The sequence below is a fragment of the Enhydra lutris genome, unplaced genomic scaffold (genome assembly GCF_002288905.1).
Source record: "Enhydra lutris kenyoni isolate GAN:26980312 unplaced genomic scaffold, ASM228890v2 scaffoldscaffold30, whole genome shotgun sequence".
Classification (NCBI taxonomy): domain Eukaryota; kingdom Metazoa; phylum Chordata; class Mammalia; order Carnivora; family Mustelidae; genus Enhydra; species Enhydra lutris.
The window spans coordinates 15,957,620-15,977,351 of record NW_019154114.1 but is presented as its reverse complement, the minus strand read 5'-3'; the positions used below and the strand labels follow the sequence as shown (position 1 = coordinate 15,977,351).

General features: G+C 45.9%; 1 protein-coding gene across 4 annotated transcripts in view; it reads right to left on the bottom strand.

Moving 5' to 3' along the window:
- Nucleotides 1-12,068, bottom strand: part of LOC111152742 (beta-carotene oxygenase 1) — a 42,470-nt gene extending 30,402 nt beyond the window's left edge. For 2 of the 4 annotated variants that reach the window (XM_022511339.1, XM_022511338.1), the window contains exon 1: nt 1,074-1,601. In XM_022511339.1, coding sequence (XP_022367047.1) covers nt 1,074-1,332 — 259 coding nt within the window. In that variant the 5' untranslated portion in view covers nt 1,333-1,601. Of the gene's footprint in view, nt 1-1,073; nt 1,602-4,840; nt 5,089-11,974 lie in introns of those variants that run through there. The other 2 variants (XM_022511341.1, XM_022511340.1) reach the window with 2 other exon arrangements.
- Nucleotides 12,069-19,732: the final 7,664 nt, after the last annotated feature.

Sequence of the window (19,732 nt, the reverse complement as noted above, 5' to 3'; positions counted from 1 at the left end):
TTCGGCTCAGGTCATGATCTCAGGGTCCTGGGATCGAGCCCCGCATCGGGCTCTCTGCTCAGCGGGGAGCCTGCTTCCCGCCCCCTCTGCCTGCCTCTCTGCCTACTTGTGATCTCTCTCTCTCTCAAATAAATAAATAAAATATATTTTTAAAAATATTTATTTTATTTATTTATTTGACCCAGAGAGAGAGGCTTTGCCCCACGTGACCCTCCCAGACCTCTTTAAGAACTCAGAGTGTGGTGTTGTGACCTACACCGGCACCGTGGCCAACAGCAACGAGTTCACCGTCCACCTCGTGAGCCAGTCACCTGAACCCAGAATTCTGTCTTATTCAGTCATTTCAGTCTCCCCTCTGGGAGAGCCACTGAACTGGTTGCTTGAGTGACAGGCTCTCCCTTGCCTGGTGAGAAGTCTCCTCAGCTCTGTGCTCTTCCTGTTTTCATCTGAGGCATGTCTGACTCCAAAGCCAGTAATCTCCTCCTGTTCTCGCCCACCTTCATGAGAAGGCATATCATTTGGCAGGCTGGACTCTCTGAAAGAGAAGCTTGGACCCCTTTCCAGGGAGGTTAGTGCTTGTGGTTGGCTCAAGGATGGCCTCTGCAAGATGTCCATGTCCTAATCCCTGGAACCTGTGGAACTGTTGACTTATAGGGCGATGCAGACATGATTATATTAACGATTTTGAGAAGGAAGGTGATCCTGGATTATCTGGGTGGGCCCAATGCCATCACAAGTGTTCTTAGAAGAGGCAGACAGGAGGGTCCAAGAAGGAACTGTGATTATGGAAGAGAAGGAAGTGGAGAGAGTGAGGGAGAGAGAGCAGGTGTGCAAGAGGCTCTGCTGCTCTTTGCAGATAGGGCTGGGGCCACAAGCCAAGGAAGACAGGCAGCCTCTAGAAGCTGGAAAAGGCAAGGAAATGCGCTATCTCCCTGAAGCCTCCAACACCTTGCGTTTAGTCCAGTTTTGACTTCTGAATTCCATAATTGTAAGAATAAATTAGTGCTATTTTGAGCTACTAAATTTGTGGTTGTCTTTACAGCAGCAACAGCAAACCAAGCCAGTACTCTTACCGTCTTTAATTGTGAAGCTGTGGAGCAAGGCCAGGCCGTCAAACCAGTGGTTGTATCTGGTCTCCCCCACTGTGTGCATTCCAGGCCCATTGCGGAGCAGGGTGCCCTGCAGCCATGTGGGAATCCTGCCTGTTAAGAGAAAGAGTGGTTTCCAGTTTTCACATCTCAACCAAAAAGCTATGAGACGTGGCCATGGAAAGGAATTGAGGTCACGATCCCAACATGACTTATAGCTCCCACTCATTCCTTCAGCAGTCATTTCCAGAAAGGGTAGGATATGCCTGGATTGTGCCAGCACTGAGGATACCGAGAAGAACTGATGTCATCTCTGTCCTCAAGTTGCTTACCACCCACAGAGCAGATGGATGAACAGACACCCTAACCACACCACAATAAAGGAAGGCAATGTGACAGGCTCAGCAAGGGGGCTGCGTGGAACAGAACCTCACCCCCAGGTAGGGTGAGAGCAGGAGGGTGGGGAGGCTGAGTCTTGAGGGGGAGTAGTTATTGGCCTCGCAAAGGCATGAGAAAAGAACATTCTAGAACCGTGCTGTCCAATATGGTAGCCACGGGCCTCATGTGGCTACCCAGGACTTGAAACCTGGCCAGTCTGAACAGAGATGTGCTGGAGACTGTAAAATACACACTGAATTTCAAAGGCTAAGTATGAAAAAATATATAAAATATCTCATTAGCAATTTTTAAAATATTGATTACATGTTGAGCCTATAATATTTTGGATATGTTGCCTTAGATGAAATATATGGTTAAAATTAACTTCACCTGTGTTTGTTTTTGTGTTTGTTTTTACTTTTTTTTGAGTGTGGCTATTAGAATTTAAAACTATGCATGTGGCCTGCATTTATCTCTGTTGAATAGCACTGCTCGAGAGGTAGCCTGCCGCAGTAGACACTGTTGGTGCCCCACCCTTGTCCTCTTAGCACTGACCTCTCCCTGAAGGTTACTTTCTGCCACCACCTGCAGCTCTCTGCCTGAGGGCTTTGTTTTCACTGCAGGAGCTGCTCTGCCCACACACTAGGCAAGCTGGAACACCTTGGCGTTAATGCCCCTATAAGTGGCTGTCACCCAGTGATGGATGGGGAGTTGGACATCGCATGTGACCACTTCCTTGCCCCCAGTTGGGACAATATGAGGCATGTGATACACTATGCCCAGAGGGCTCAGGTCTGATGGCTCACTGGTCTGTAGCTTGACAATGCCCCCTTTATTGGTTTCCCTCCCAGTGTTTCTCGGGATCATGTCCCAAATTAAACTACTTACATCTGAATTCTTGTCACTGGGGGAACACGAACTGGAGAGATCAAAGACCAGCTCAAAGACCAGCAGATGTGCCAGTTGTTTAGCAAGACTGGTCTGTAATTTTCGAGTGAGGAAGCGTAAGTATTGAGGCTTGAGAGCTAAGCATGAAGCATGACAAAAGTCAATGAGACCACACCAACGGTGTGGATTAGAAGGTTAGCAGAATGGCACAGCTTGGCCAGTTAAAATAGGGAATGAGAGGATCAGATTTTTGTGCATGTGCAATTTTTTTCTTGAGATAAAATTCACATAACAAAAAAATTCCACCATTTAAAAGTATACAATTCAGGGTTTGTTTTTTTTTTAATATATTCACAATGTTATGCAATCATCACCATCTAGTTCCAGAACATTCCATCACCCCAAAACAAAGTCTTGTCCTCCTGACAACCACTAATCTACTTTCTAAAGATCTACCTCTTCTGGACAGCTCATATTAATGGAATATGCTCAGATTTGGGGTTTTAAAAGTTTTCTCTGTGGTGTAGAGTGTGGCAGGAGGAGGAGCCAAGAGGAGGCAGGAAGGCTGAGCGAGGATGGAGAGAAACAACAGAGAAAAGAGCTGGAGGATGTGGAATGAGTAGGATTGGGAGCTTGAGTGAATATGAGGCAGAGGGCCCCAGGTCTTTTTCCCTGGGCAACTAACTGAATAGCAGGGCTCTTCACAGAGACCCAGATGCAGGAAAAGGTGCAGGTGAGGCAGAGCAGAGAGAGGGGAATCTGAACACAAAACCCCAGACAGAAGGACACGTATTGAGCACTATGTACCAGGCACCAGTGCGGGGTGGGGAGCAGGTGCATTAAATCATATTGTCATTGCAGTGACCCTATGTGGTAGGTACAGGCAGACTATTTTACACAAGAAGGAAGTGAGGCAAGAAATGCTTAATTAACTGGAGGTCTCAGAGCCAAGAAAGCACTGTCCAACATGAAGCCTGGACATGGCCTTCATGGGCAAACGTGGGACAATCTTTAGTTAACAGGCGGCCAATGGTTAGACTTGACCCCAGACTGGAGACCTGGACTGAGGGTTGGGAGCACGTCCTTCGTGGGCCACCTGGCCTTGGGCAAGTCACAGCCCCTCTCCAGCCCTCAGCTTCCCTCAAGGAGGAAGGCATGATTTATAGCAGTGGTTCTCACACTTGGAAACAACCAGAGGGCTTGTAGAAACACACATTGCTGGGCTCCACCTCCAGTGTATCTGATTCCGTGGGTCTGGAGTGGGCCCAGGAATTTGTGATTCTAACAAACGCCCAGGTGATGGGGAGGCTACAGGTATGGGTTGGAGGTGGGGAGAACAACTCATGTGGATCCACCTGTCCACTCAGATCTGTAGGTTCCAGGATTCCGGCTTTCTAAAATTGCCAAGGATTTCCGTGCAGCCATTAAACATAAGGCTTACGGGCAGCATGCTCATGGTGTCCCAGAGCATAAAAGGATAGGTATTGGAGGCTCTATTTTTTAAAATAAAATATTAATTGTAAATAAACATGTGTTTTTGAAAAAAATATTTGTCGTCTATACAATCTCTATCTTGTAAAAACTTAAAGTACTCCAGTATTAGGAATGCTTGAGATGGAAATACAGCTGGCTTTATTGCCCTGTGCTCCCATTAGCATATCCAAGTTTTTATATATGTGCATATACAAAACACACACACACACATAGAGATCATATGTTATCTTTGTAATCAGAGAAAAACACACATAAAAGCTATTCTTTCAAAAGCCTTCCAAGGCAATTCCTTGGTTGAAAAGCTCCCATCTGACTTCCTCACAGAGAAATGCTCACTTGGGAAAAGCCTCCAGATCCAAGTATCTGAGGATGAAAGCACCTGCGTGCCTGAGCCAGCTACGCGCCATCCTCAGGGGCAGCACAGAAGGGGAGAGAGCAGGAGAAGTAACAGATGAAGAAAACGAGACACAAAGCCCGATAAAGGACTGTTCTGATGGAGGGTCCTACTCTGGGTCTGTTTGACTTACAACTCTGCGGGTACTCCAAGGCCCCGATCACCCCTGCAAGGACATCAAGACACGCTCTGCATGTGCCCCACCCCCGCATGCACATGCAAAAGTGGGAGCCCATGTGCGCCTCTCATGCCATTGATACGGTAATTTAGGGCGCACAGATTTGCACAAAGGCACCACCCACTTGGAACGGGCCATGCTCTGCAGAATCACTCCATTGTCTTCATGCCAGTCGGAACATCCCCAGGCTCTTCGCCTCAAGTAGTGAGAATGACTCTCCCTCTCCCTGGAAACGGTTTCTGTGTGTTAGAAGCACACCTAGATTTTCACAGAGAATACGTCTGGATTGTGGATCATTCCCTGCTATAGACTGCATTCCAGATTTTCCAAAAATAATTTACAATAAATTTTACCTTTATAAACAGAAAAGAAAGTGTATGTCTAAATATATGAGAGCCTGTGTCTGCACTAAATGCTTACCTGTCACTTTGGCCCTCACAGGTTCCAGCTGCTCCTTCTTATTTCTGCCAAATATTATATCCATGGCATGGGGTGCTGAGCAGGGGTGATACTGACGGTGTGCAGACACTCTGCTGTGTTCCAGGCAACCAATCTTCGATCTTTGGTTCCTTCTTTTCTTTCCTTCCTGCTCTCCTGCAGCTTCCTTCTACATCTCCTTCCCTCCTGTTGCCCTGAGAGCCTGGTATGTCTTCTCGCACAGCGGAGGCAAGGGGGAGGGGGGGTGGGGGGTGGGGGCGGCTTGGGTTGTGCTTTGGCTGCTGTTATTTATCTGTGGTCAAAGGTCAATTCCCTAGCCATGAGTCCTGTCTAATCTTTAACCCTCCTACTGTAACCTCAACTCCCTTTCCAGTTCCACATCTGGCTTAAGCAAGAAAAGCTACTCTTCTGCTGGGTTTAAACTGGCAGGATAATTCGGTGGGTGCATTCTGCACAGGTATGCAGCCTGAAATAATGAAGCCCAGGAGGTGGAGATGATTTATGATCAGAACAACAGGAGAAACTATCAGGGCCTGGGATTAGGGGAGCCAAGAGCGTGTCAATCGGTAGAATTCCTTCTGCACATGGTGGGAACTTCTTCAGCAGAGAGAGCTTTTTGTTTGTTTTGAATAAAGGTCCCTGAGCCTCCCCCTCCTTAAAATATCATATTCAAGATTTTATTGACGTATACTTTACCTAGAGTAAAATGCACGGATCTTAACTGTACTTCTTGATGTACTAGAGAGATGTGTATGTACATGCAACAGTCATCCCAATTCATATTAGAGTGTTTCCATTACCAGAGAGTTCTTTTGTGAGTCTTTCTGGTCAATTTCCAAACCCCACCCTCCAGAGTAAACCCCGATCTGATTTCTTTCACTAAAGATGAGGTTTTTGTCTGTTCTTGAACTTCATATAAGTGAACTCATAATAAACCCTTTTACCAGTTAAAAAAAGTCATATTCAAAGAGCAACCTAATTTATTATAGGTTTTTTAGGAGAAGTAAACATAAAATGTTTACCCATTTAAACCATAAATATAGGGAACCAAAAACGCTACTCGACAACAATGAAGAATCGTAAAAAACAAAAGCAAAAACAAAACAAAAACAAATGTCAGTTGGACTTCCTGGTCTAACAGGAGAGAGGAATGACGCCAATCTGTGATTTCAGAGGCTTCTGTATCTGTGCCTCTCCGTGTGATACCATTGCCTAAAATCCATATTCAAGTGGCTTTGAATGTTGGCTAATGAATTAATGGACTCCGCTCTACTCCTCTTGCTTAAAGAAAGCAGCAGCTGTTTCCTCTCCGGGTAGAGGAAGACAGGGTGTGGCGCAGGTCTTCACGTGGCTGCGGAGTACAGCTCCTGTCAGGTCTGAGCCGAGGCTGCCTTCCGGTCTGGGAGCCCAGTCTGGACAGCCGCCTGGTCTGGCTGCCCGCCCGGCCCTGGCTACGCACTCCGGTCACCCGGCTGCACGTGCTCCTGGGTCCCGCGCTGAGCCTCACTCCACGCACCCCGACCTGAGACCTTTCAAGGGGGTGCCCAGCTCTGGGTGGTCTTAACCACGTGTTGGGTGATTCTGCTTCTCTGCCGCTGCTAGGAGCTCTGGTCCAGGGAAGATGCTGTGTGTTTGGGTTGATGCTAGATTCGCATTCTTCCCTTTCCTATGTGTCTGCCTTATCCTCTCTGAGCCTCCATTTCCTTAACTGTAAAATGGGGGTGTAATGATATCGAAGTCCCAAAGTACTGTAAATCAAGGGTCTAGTAAAGGCACCTGGCCCCAAACAGCTACCGATTAACACCCTTTCCTCCCCATTCGCCCAGAAGGCAGTTCCCTTTGACCCACATTTTCCATTCAGTCCCATAACTTGCCAGTTTATTCTTCTGTCTCGTCTAAACATGTGTATCCATGTCAGCGTTATTATTCCTAGGTTGTGAAAGCTGTGTCCTTGCGGGGATTAAATGAGAATGTCTGGCATAAACGATGAGCTCAGGGGGAAAAAAATGCACCACCAGAGGCAGGAGCTCTGGTGCAGTGGGGAGAAAAAGAGCTCAAGGCTTAGAGCTCAGAAGACCTATTTGGATCTCCCGGCTGTTGTCACAACCCCTCTGAACCTCACTTTACTCTGCAAAACAGGGGGGCAATACCTAGGCCACACGGTTTGTGGAGAGGACAATATTGAAATTACAGAAGGGAAAACATGACCGTGTCTCCTTTCCTGTCCGTTTTGTATATCCAGCAAAGCAATGGCCCCCAGCCACATCAAGTGCCCTCTCTGAGTCAAGTGCTTTGCAAGGCAAGCACGCTACATGTGCTAGCTTGCTTCGACTTTATACAATCCTAGGAGATGGGTATTCTTAGCATGATTCTAGAGATGCAGAAAGTCAGGAAAGATAACCAACTTGCCTTAGGTCACACAGTGACTAGGAGACAATCAGGAAGCCAAGCTGGGCAGCCTGACTCCAAAGTATACACTCTGTGACAATTCTACTCAGTGCCGACACATGATGGCTGTTTGCTAGATTTTTGAGGAATGAAGTAATGGGTGGGTGTGTTGATGGGTGGAGGACGCAAGAAGGCCAGTCTTGGGTTGATATCATTGCCCAGTTATATAACACAGAGAAACCAAGGCTAGCTTTCTTTATTCAGGCCCCCACTGCACCCTGGGGACAATTACATGGTGACGTCAGGATTTTTTAATAACGGGGATAATAAATTGATCATAACAATGGCTACCTGTATTAGTTTTCCAGGGCTATCATAACAAAGTACCAGTGGATGGCTTCAATAGCACAAGTCTGCTTCCTTATACCTCTGGAGGCTGGAAGTCAAGATCAAAGTATCAGCACGGCTGGCTTCTGAGGTCTCAACCCCGCTCCCCCCCACCCGCAGTATGTAGATGGCCATCTTTTCTCACGTGTCGTTGCATGGTCGTTTGGGCACATGCCTCCCTGGTTGTGTGTCCCAATGACCTCTTCTTATAAGGATACCCGTCAGAGTACATTAGGGCCACCCTAATGGACTCATTTTAATTTAATCACCTCTCTAAAGGCTCTCTCTCTAAATGCAGTTACACTCCGAGGTGCTGGGGCTCCAACATGTGAATCTTGGGGTGGGGGAGGGGAAGACACAATTCAGCCCATGATGATATCATGAAAATTCGAGTTAAGGGAAGGTGCTTTGGCTGGAAGTAACACAATATCTGCAGAAACTCTGAGGATATGTCTTCGTCTCAGACCTCAAGTCAACTGGGGGTCCTGGGTCGCCTGGAAACTCATCTGGGCCATCTCAACAGGCACTACCAGGCCATCCTCAGGGGGTTGGTTTCTCATCCTTGGGCTTGCTCAGTTTTGCTTATGAGTGATTGCCTTCAACCCAGGAATCATGTCCTTCCATAATAACATGAGAAAGCAGAGACACAAGGTGCGGGAGGGAGGAGGCATTTCCTTTTTACAGCTCCCTCTCTTTATACCAAGGAAAACCTTCCCCAGAACCGTCTGAGCAGATTTTTCTCTCAGTCTCACTGGCTAAATGGCATCACACGACCACCCCTAGACTAATTCCCAGTAAGGAGGAACAGGTGTGCCCTGATTTTCTTAACCCATCAGGTGACTTCCCCAGGCAGCATGTTGCCCCCAGACTCACACGGGGAATCCATTAGCAAGGAACAAGGAGGGGATGGCTTGGGACAGGCAACCTGCAGTGCTGGCTGCAGGCAGTGAAACATTCATTCACCCCCACATTCATTTATTCATTCAACGTGTATTTACTAAGCACCTACAATGTGCTGGAAATACAGCAGTGAATGAAGCAGGAAAATAATTCTGTGTCTTCTTCAAACGTACACGGACTAGTTGCCAAGCTCTGGAGTTACAGAGGTGGTTACTGAAACTCAGTTCTGCCTTCTTCACTCCCATGTTATTCCTTTTGTTGGGAGGCAGCGTCTTCATATCCCAAAGGACATACATTTCCCAAAGGGTTAGGGGTCCTGCAGTGGTTCCTGGGACAGCCTTCATGTTGACTGTCCATCCTCCCTTTTCATAAACAGAGATAACAAGCAGCAGCTGCTCTCTGTCAAGAAGCTCCGGCATTGTTCTGGCCCCATGGAAGCCTGACCTCTGCTTTCTAGGTCTTTGCTAATAAGGGAAGAGTGGGACAAGAGCCTTGTAGGAGTAGGAGCTGTTCTTCAGCCTCTAACCAACGCCATTCCCTGGATGCCTGACACGTGCCAAGTAGCATGTTAGGTGTCTGATGAGGAGCATGCCATTTAATTCCTACACACCCCTGCAAGGAGGTCATTAGCAACCTTATTTTTACAACCTCAGAGATGAGAAGGAACCCAGTTCTGGCCGACAGCTCGTCAGTGCATATCCCTCCCCACCATACAGCAGTGCTTACCGCTTGTTGAAGTCTCTGGTTGAGGATCAGAGGTAGAGAGGAGAGCAAAAGTGGGTACTCCACAGACAGGTTTTCTAACGCATTTGCTGCCTTCAGGTGGACTGAAAACTGGCCAGTGCATCAGAGAGCAGGGCAATGGGAACACAGAAGGAAGTAGCTCACCTTAAACAAGAGGTTTGGTCATTCGCTACCGTGAAACAAACCACCCTGAGACATAGCGGTTAAAGCACCTGTCATTGTTCTTACCTCTCTGCGCTCAGTTCTGTGGGCTGATTGGGCTCTGCCGGGCTCTGACTGGTTTCTGCTTTTATCACTTGGGGTTCCTTTTGTGGTTGCAAGTTAGCTGGCTGTTGACTGGCAGGCTAGGAAGACTGGGTCTGGGCCTCGCTCCCTCTCCATGTAGTCTCAGGGCCTGGCCTTGACCGTCTCCATGGGATCTCTCCAGCAGGAGAGCTGGACTCCTTCCACAATGGCAAAAGCCTCCCAAAAGTGTTTCAAGAGAGAGGCAGCAGGAGCTGCCAGCCTCCTGTAAGGTGAACCCAGGACTGGCGTCGTTTTACTTCACTGCTTGCTCCTGGTTAGCACAAATCCCAGAACCAGCCAACGTGGCATGGGAAAGGACGAAGCAAGGGTGTGAACATGGTGCCTGAGCAATGTGGTCCCTTGTTGGGCCATCTTTGGCCCTCGCAACCCCAACAGACCCATGTGCACTGGAGGCCCAGCTCTTCTCCTTACTGGCTGAGCGCCTGTGCTACTTGCCTAAATTCACACCCTCAGCTGCCTTGTCTTGAAAAGAGGAATTACAATACCTGTCCCAACCGGCGGCTGCAAAGTTTAAATCAAACTGTAAAGACTCTGATCACGTCCATCATGGGGCTTAGAATAAAGTGGGAGCTTATAGTATGTTCCTTTCCTTTCTTGGGCAAGAAAGAAAAATCAGAAAGATCAGCCAATATAATATTCAGAAACGAATTTTTTGACCCCTCACAATGCATACATCTCTGGCCTGTCCCTGCAGGGAAAACAGACATCTGTAACCTCGTCTAGGATTTGAAGTTTGCTCTAGGCTGGCTGTGAAGACATGTGCACGGTAAGTAATAACTAGTTGCCTATTACAGCTGCTCTAGAAGAGGCCCAGATAGCAAGTATTATGGAGTTCCAAGGAAGGAAAGAGTGCTCAGGCTAGGGAAGGTTGGGACAGAAGGCTTCCTGGAGGAGGGTTGCACAGCTAAGCCCTTGAGAGTGGGAAGTGTTTGGATAGGCAGAAAGGAGGACCAGTGTGAAGGCTGGTATGGAGCTGGACAGCTCTGGGGCGGAGAGTGAGGGCAGGCTGGCTCTGCCAGGGACAGAGAGAAATAATGACAATTATAGGTGCCATTTATTGAGAGCTTCCTATGTGTCAGGCATTCTTCAAAGCCTTCAGCACACGGGAATGCATGTCTTCCTCACAAAAACCCTAAGTAAGTATTCAACCCCATTTTGCAGATAATGCGAGTGATGCACAGAGAGTTAAGTAACTTGCCCAACCATGGAGCTGGGCTTCAAACACAAGCAGCTTGACTCCAGAGGCCATAGTTGTCATCACAGCTTGTCTCCACTACCACTGAGATGGGGATGGAAAATGGTTTAGGGATTGGATTGTGCACAGATGTACATTTGGGCTTCATACTGTAGATAAGGGTGTCCTGAGTCAAGAGATCGTGTCCAATGAAGGCATTAATGTGGGAGCTTAACTGTGCTGTCCAGTACCGAAGCCACTAACAGCACATGGCACTATATCAATTTAAAGACAAATTAATTACAATGAAATTAAATTCCTCATTCATACTAACCACATTTCAAAGGCTCCACAGACACATGTGACTAATGGCTGCCATACTGGTATGCGCAGATGAAACGTCTCCATCGTCAGGGAAAGTTCTTTTGACAGTGCTGAGCTAGCAGGAGAGTTGCTAAGATGGCTTTTATATATGACCAAGGTGGACAGAGGTAGCTATGGCTGCATGACAGGACAGTTTAGATGGTACAAGTGTCAGAGAATTCCGTGGTTGGCAATGGGAAAAAAGCGAATTAACCCATGTGTTTGTTCATTCACTCATTCATTCATTTGTCCCTCAAATATGAAGTGCCACCCATCTGATGGGAACAGTTGCACATCAGAGAGAGGGAAGAGGGGAATGATCACAGACTTGGGGCCTGGAAGCCGGGGTTGCTGGGAGGGAGACAGGAAGAAGCAGAGAGCCAGTGGAGGATGGGAGTACCATGGAGGTACTGCCTGGCAGAGCTCCTTCCCGAGTCAGGTTGGATATCTCCCAGGCTTCCTCCCAAGTCACACACACGTTTGCCACAAGCTGTCCATGTTGCCTCCAGGAGCGATACAGAGACTGTAGAAGGGGATTCACTCCCAGAGGGCGGAGTGCTAGGTACAGGATCACACACAGTCTGCCCTTCGGAGGGTCTGAGAAGCTCACTGGGCAAGCTGGAAGCCTTCGTCTCCTCCCTTTGGTGGGGAAGAGAGGAGTTCATGGATGTGTGCTGCCTCCTCTGTATTTTGGACACACCCTATCTTCTAATTCTGGCACAGACCTGGCAGGTACTATTATTATCCCCTTTTTTATTAAGGAAGCAACTGAAGCTCCCTGAGCTTGTGCCCATGGGCTGTGGATCACATAACACGTGGCAGAGGTGGGAGGTTGGAATGTGGGATCCTCTTACCTTATCATTTGGGGAAGGAGCAAGGAAGAGGAGGCTGCCTTTCCAGAGGCCACTTTTCCCATGGGATGTGTTGCATCCATAAAGCAGTCATGAGGTATAGAAGTAAAAACTGAATTTGAAAAGTTTTTGGGCTATAAAAAACAAAACAAAACAGCGTTATTTTGCAATTCTGTATTTCCTATTACAAAGTCATTGCCAAAAAAGCGTGAATATTTCCCTTTGTGGAGATAAGGTTATCATATTTAAATTACTTTGCAGTTTTCCAATTAAGTTAGCTTCTAAATGGTGCCTTTAATCAGCCAGGGTGATAAACTGAGCAGATGATGTGGAAATCTTGGTTAGCAGGGTTCAAGGTGACAGGCAAAGTCCCAGGAGAGGGGGCAGCTGCCTCCGCAAGGGAGAGTGACAGTGGTGAGCTCCAGAATGCCATACTCTCCCCAGGCCTGCCTGGCAGGGCAGAAGCAGGATGTAGGGAGTGGTGGGAGGGCTGCCCTAGGACTCCTGGAGTGCACGCTTCACCACTAAAATGAAAGACCATAATGTACCCCATTAAAACTTAGGAGGGTTCATCAATTCCACAAAGGACTACTAGATGCAGAGACTAGTGTCTGTTGGGTATAAGAGATAGAAAGATGGGACATCGTAACTGCTGGACCCAAAGAACTCATAGCCTAACATGGGAGAAAAGAAGGCAAATAATAATTATTATAACAACGTGCCACGCCTAAGAGGTAGGAGGGACAAGACTGAAATGCAGAGGGCATTACTGGTAGAGAAGGAAATGCCTTCTAATGCCTGAGCTGAAACTCTTTAATTTCTACTGTATTGTGCTCAGGCCCAGTCAGTGAAGCTTCACAAAAATTCAGCTTAAATAACTGCAGTAGTCCTCATGTTTCAGCCTCCTCACTAATCTATCCCATAGTTCCTTTTTCCTTCAGCCCCCTAGCCACCGTCCTCCCTATTGCTCACCTCTTGGGAGCAGAATCCTCCTGGCCTTCCTGCCTCCAGTCCCACCCACTCCAATCCATCCTTTTTGCTGCCACCAGGTGACCTGGCTAAAATGCTAACCTGATCATGTCACTGTCCTATTTAAAATCCAGAGTTTAGCACAGTGTCTGGCATGTAGTAGGTGTTCAACAAATATTTACAGAATGAATGAATGTCCCGTGACTGCACTGTGCTGTCACCATCACACTGGTTTGCTAGGGCTGTCATGACAAAAATACCACAAAGATGGTGGCTTAAAGAGAAATTTATTCTGTCACAGTTCTGGAGGTCAGAAGTCCAAAATTAAAGCAACAGCGGAGCCATGATCCTTCTGAAGTCTCTAGGGAAAAACCCCTCCCTGCTCCTTCTAACTTCTGGTGTGGTTGCCAGCAATCCTGGATGGTCCCTGCATCCAGTCTCTGCCTCTCTCGTTACGTAGCCTTCTCCCTCTGTGTCTATTCGTCTCTGTGCTCAGATTCCCCTCTTCCTTATAAGGACCCCTGTCACTGGGTTTGGACCCACCTTACCCCAGCACAACCTCATCTTGATTACATCTGCAAAGGCCCTAATTCCAAAGAAGGCACATGCACAGGTACCAACGGTTAGGACTCCCAACGTGTCTTTTTGGAAGACACAATTGAACCCACAATAGTCATTGAATAAAACAACTTAAAAGTAACTTAAAAACAACTTAAAAAAATTTTAAAGGTTATACAAGGACTTATTTTTACAGCCAAGTTCTCACAGTTTCTCTTACATTGTCTCTTGCTCTCTTTTTTTAGGGCCAAATACTTTTAAACTGTGCTAACATAGAAGTAGATTAAATCGCTCTGAGGACATGGAAGCCATGGCAGTTAAGTTCTGTAGATCTCTGTAGAAGGCTTCAGAGAAGAGGTTTATAGTTGAGCTGTTCTTGAGAAAAGGATGCAGGTATACAGACAAGCATATAAGAAGAGACTTTTTTTTTTTTAGGAATTTATTTAGAGAGAGAGCACATGTGCATGTAGGCATGGACACAGGGACAGGGAGAGAAATCGTCAAGCAGACTCCCCACTGAGCACGGAGCCCAATGCGGGGGCTTGATCCCAGGACCCCAAGATCACAACATGCACCAAAACCAAGAGTTGGACATTCAAGTTGGACTGATCCAGCCAGGTGCCCCAAGAAGAGGCATTCTTGGAAAGAAAGTACATGTCCAAAACAGCAGAATACCCCTTGGGGGATAGTGAAGGGGGCTTTAGTTTATGTTGGTTCTGGGATACTGCCAAGAAATAAGGATTTGGTGTTATAGGGCTTCTCCCTGAGACACACTTTCTACTAGTTCTGCCCCCACCCCTATCTCCAACCCCACACCTTTCTTCCTGGCTAGTCCCTCAAGACCCAGGTTACTAGCCACCTTATAGAAGCAAACAACTTAGCATAGGTGAAAACACGGACTCACCTACATGCACATCTAAAAAACCAAGAAAATACCACCCACCATCCCATTGCCTGAGGTCATTATGAGATGGTCCCCAAGTATAAAATTGAAACCATCAGGAAAGTGTGCAAGACACAACTCAGCTGTGTGAAACATGTTCATGGGATATGATCTGGAAGTCTGACTCTTCGAGTGGGATCAACAACATGAAAAACCCAAAGATAACTGATCTAGTTTAAATAAGCACCAAGTCCATGGCAAGAATCATGAAGATGTTCATGTGCTGTGGGCTAGGCAAGGATTCAAGTTCAAGTGGCTTATTTGGGAGCTGAAGCCAGGAAATGCCAGCAAGGGCATGGGGAAGTGAAACAGGAAGGGAAGATGTCAACGGTGCATCATCAAGGCTGTTCCCATCGTGGGCAACTGAAGCTCGATCTGGCTGTTGGGCTGTGAGATGGGGTATGAGCATGCTTTAGAGTTCTCCTGAGGGATCTGGGGGATGGATCCACCAACACTGGCCAATCAAGGGTGAGAGTTTCTCCCAAGAAAAACTCTTGGAGTTTCTTGAAGAAACTCTCCCAAGAGATGCAAACTTCCAGGCACCTTCATCTTGTCCATTGTGAGCAGAAGGGGGGCAAAGAACTATAGAAGCTTGCATTTAGAAGCCTAACATGGTAAGTGTGAGGGGTCAAGGTGAGTCCTTGATAATGCCTGCCACAACCCTCAGGAGATAGCTCAAGAATAAGAAGATGTTCATAGCAGCGTTGACAAGTATTGTAATACTGAACACATAATAAACAGATGAGGAAAACCACACAAAGTATCCAGTACTGTGGGAATGGTGTAGTAAATATCTATTCAGGGAAAGGAAGCACAGCTCCCACCATGCCAATTCCAAAGCCTTCAGCAGCATGGGAAAGGCCTACCCTCTAAAGCTAAGTGGGAAGTGTCCTACGAACTAATTATGTGCACACTATAGTTGTGCCTGGCCAAACACCCATCTCCTAGGCAAGAAGCACTTGAAGGAACCACAAAGAAATAAAACTGTATTGGGGTGAAGGGACCATGGGGATTCTTTTGTTATGATGTCTTTTAGCTGAATGGAGAACGAAGATTCAATTCAGTTTATGACCAATAAAAACGCCAATTCACATAAAGCAATTTACTCCCCACCTCTCCTGCCACTGTCTCCTGCAATCCCTCCCAAATAAATTGCTTTCTCTAAATTTCTTGTCTCAGTTAACTTCTAGGAGAACCCAAACTAAAATGGGTCTGTTCCCAGGACTGGGATGGCTGGGCCATAGGGCATGAAAAACTTTATGGTTCTTTCATGGCCTTAAGTCCCCATTTAAACCAAATCCACTCTCTCTGTTTTCATTTGCTGGTCTCAAAAATCAGGGTTTGGAGGCCCAGGCAGCTGGATCAGACACTGGAAATAGACTCACATGGGTCCAGCCATGTCCTGTTTCTTTTCTTCATGTACACAGATGTTAAGGCACACTGGGAGCTGACATCACCAAGATGAATTCCGTGCCCAGGAGTCTGGAATTTATCAGAATGTAAAGAATGAAAAAGTGGAATTTAGCCTGCAGATTTGCGTTTGTTATCAAATGTCTCCAAGCATGTTGCATGAGGGTCATAAATTAAGCCTTTACCCAGGAGATACATTATCGCTGTATGAGGCCTTCCACATAGTTTTCTAATAGAATTCATTAGAACCTTGGCCCTCGGAGATAAGAGAGCAATGTTCTCTGGGTTGCAGGCTATGACTCAGCAATGACTTTGAGTCCTGCTCTGGGCTACTGGCAGGGCTACTCCAGAGGGCACGGAAGGGCTTCTGGGAAAGCAATGGGGGCCAAGGGTCAGTCCAGTGTTGGTTTGAAAACTGATATCTTTACATGTAGGGCAGGGAGAGACCAAAGAAAGAAGCAAATCACTCCAGACTGGTAGGCGGCAGATAATAAGCAGGAGACTTAACATAAAATGCTTGTCCTGGGTGCTGCAAGACGAGTTAATCTCTGCACTCGCTGGCCAAATCTTAAAAGTTTGTATGGATGCTTTAACTGGGTTCAATCATGTATACTGTCCAGATGGTTTCAACACCATATCACTATCTTAAGGCTGTGTCCTTGGGACAGCTTCTAGAAGTGGGGAAGGCAAGCAGAATGCACGTTCCAAGGACAGGGAGGGCATGAGGAGCTTCTAATTGCCTGGGTCCCATTCATAGGTCAACTAGCAGTCACATCCTCTTGATCTCTCCCAATACCCAAGTTCCTGGGAGAAGGGGCCAGACTGACAAAGGTTCATTGAGTCCTACTGTGTGCCAGTCATGGGATGGGTAGAGATTAAGAGACCATCCCTTTCCTGCAAGAATAAAATAACCCAAATGTCCATCAGTGGATGAATGGATACGGGAAATGTAGTATATCCATACACAAGACATTATTCAGCTATAGAAGGGAAAGAATTACTAATATACCCTCCAATGTAGATGACCCTGCAAAATAATCATGCTGAGTAAAAGAAGCTAGACACAAAAGGTCACACTTTTGTACAATTCCATTTACATGAAATGTCCAGAATCCGTAAATTCATAGAGACAGAAAGTAGTGGTTGCCAGGGACTGGGGAGGAAAAAAAAGTTGAATTATGTCAGAGCAAGGGAATAATTTAAAGCCAGGTATTAAACAACTGTGTTCTCTAAAGTCTTTGGCCACACTGCTGTAAGAAACTATTTGCCTAATGCCTTCTCTTTTTAAGATGTTATTTATTCATTTGAGAGAGAAATCAAGAAAGAGAGAGAGCACACAAGCAGGGAAGAAAGGCAGAGGGAGAGGGAGAAGCCGGCTCCCTGCTGAGTAGGGACCCTAGGATCATGACCTGAGAATGACGTGAGCCAAAGGCAGACACCCAACCAACTGAGCCACCCAGCTGCCCCACTTAATACCTTTTTTGAAGGTTCTAGAGTCCTACCACATTGTGTAGTCAGTTCTCCAAACTTGAATCATTACTGTCTTACGCAGACCAGTCATCCAGCAGTGTGCTTTGTTGTAATAGTGCAAACCATACCCTTGGTGTCTCCCCATCCTAAGCCAAATAGCCTATCAAGATATTTTCCTAAAGAAACTGTCACCAAGAGGAACTCTGGTGTTAGTAGTTAAAACCATTTTCCCATCACCGAAGCAACTTATTGTGTCAAACTCAGTTAATTTGGAAAGTTATCACGAACAACAAACATTACTCAGCAAATAAGGAGCTGAGGTGGAGAATATATTGGTTCTGGAAAACTCTTCATTTAGTTTTATCCTATAAATTTTTATTGAGTGCAAAAAAAAAAAAAAAAAAAAGAGTAAAGTAGTGAAATAATGGTCCAAGCTACAAGATGGAGGAACCCTGAAGACCCGATGCTACTGTGAGAGGAGCTGGTCACAAAGACCGCATGTTATGTGATTCTCTTTATATGAAATGTGCACAGCAGGCAAACCCACAAACCCATAAAGGAGATTAGTGGCTGTCAGGAGCTACAGGAGGGAGGTTTGGAAGTGAATGCCAATGGGTGAAGGTTTTCCTTTCCGGGTCATAAAAATGTTCTAAAATTGATCATGGTGAATGTTGCACAACTCTGTGAGTATACTAAAAACCATTGACTTGTATATTTTAAATCAATGGATTGTATGGTATGTGAACTCTACCTTAATTTTTTATTGAAAGAAAGAAAAAGGAAACTCAGGGGCGAGCGATGCCTCTCTCTTACTTACATGAGGCAAGTTCTACAAAATCCATGAAGGAACTGATGTTTGAGATAAGTTGTTTAGGTGAACAGGGCAGGACTAGAGAAAAAATAGCTCCTGGCAGAGGGAACAGCATGGGTACAGAGAGGCATCAAGGAAGGTCACCAGCAGTGAACTATGATAGAAAGAGCTGGCAACTTGAGCTGTTAGGGGGATGATGGACTCATGGAGATGTTTTTTAAAAGAATTTACTATTTTGAACAGGTAAGACATTCACATAGTACAAGACAGAAATTTTCAAAAATGTGGCCAATGAAACAAGAAAAGTCTTGCTCCTTCCTTTGTCTCCCACTCACCTAGCTCCCTCCACCCCTGACCCAGGCAATCACTATTGCCAGTCTCTTTTAAGTCCTTTGGGAGATATATTCCACAAATACAAATAAATGTTCATAGATATTTTTGTATAAATGGGATCGAACCATCAATAATGTCTCATACTTTGCTTTTAAAATTAGCAAAAATCTTAGATATCCCTCCAAATTTATATAGAAAGAAGCTGCTCATTTTTTTGTGCATTTGGAGAATGTACCACTTTTGTTGACCACTTTCTAATCAATAGACATTTAGGTTATTTCCAATCCTTCCTTCTTTCAAAATTCTGTAATAAATAACCTTTAACATATGACATATTACACATGTATGAATTTATCTGTAGGTAAAACTTCTAGAAGTTGAACTCCTACATTACAGAGCTCATGCTTTTAAAATATTGTCAAAATTGATATGATCCGATTGCCCATGATGGAGGTTGTACCAATTTACACTCCCATCAGCAATGGGTGAGTCTATTCCCCCACACTTGGGGAATGTGTTTGAAAATATTGTCAGTGGCAAGTGCATACCGAGCATTGTATATAAAACTGAGAAGCTTGAACTTGATTCAGAGGTCATCACACCCACTGGAGGGTTTAGGAAGTGGGTGAGGATGGACAGGTTTGAAGTTCTAAGAACTTGTTTTCATGATGATGTCAGAACAGTTTTGTAGAAAATCTGTTTTCTCCAACAGGCATGACTAGTAATGTGATGAGTCAGAGAGGGAGACAGCCATTAGGATTTAAACTGTGCTGGGCAGAATGTGATTATCATTTGGGCACAGCCACCACTCTAGACAATAGCACTGGAGATGAGTGCATCTTGTTTTGTTTTGTTTTTTTTCACCATCCCATCACTCTCCCTTTCCTGCCATTTTTCCTTTATCACATACTTCCCACATGCTGATGGCTTCTTGCAAAAAGAACAACGTACAACCCATAGCAAGGAATTCTTATCAGAAGCTAACAGTTGATAGAATGACAAGCAGACAGGTGAGACAGCAGCTATACGTTTCTCTCGAAGACTGTTTTGCAAACTAATTGGACTTGGAATAGGAATTGAACAAAGAGCTGGGCAAAGCAAAAATGCAGACACATTCATCCTGAGCCTTTTGTTTCTTAAACAAGAGGTAGTACTATTATTTGATGACAAGAGAGAAGGAAAGATGGATGGCAGATGGCTGTGAGGCAGCAGCATAAGAAGGACGTGAGTGCCAGCTCCATCCAGATGCTCCAGCGGTGGCTCAAGG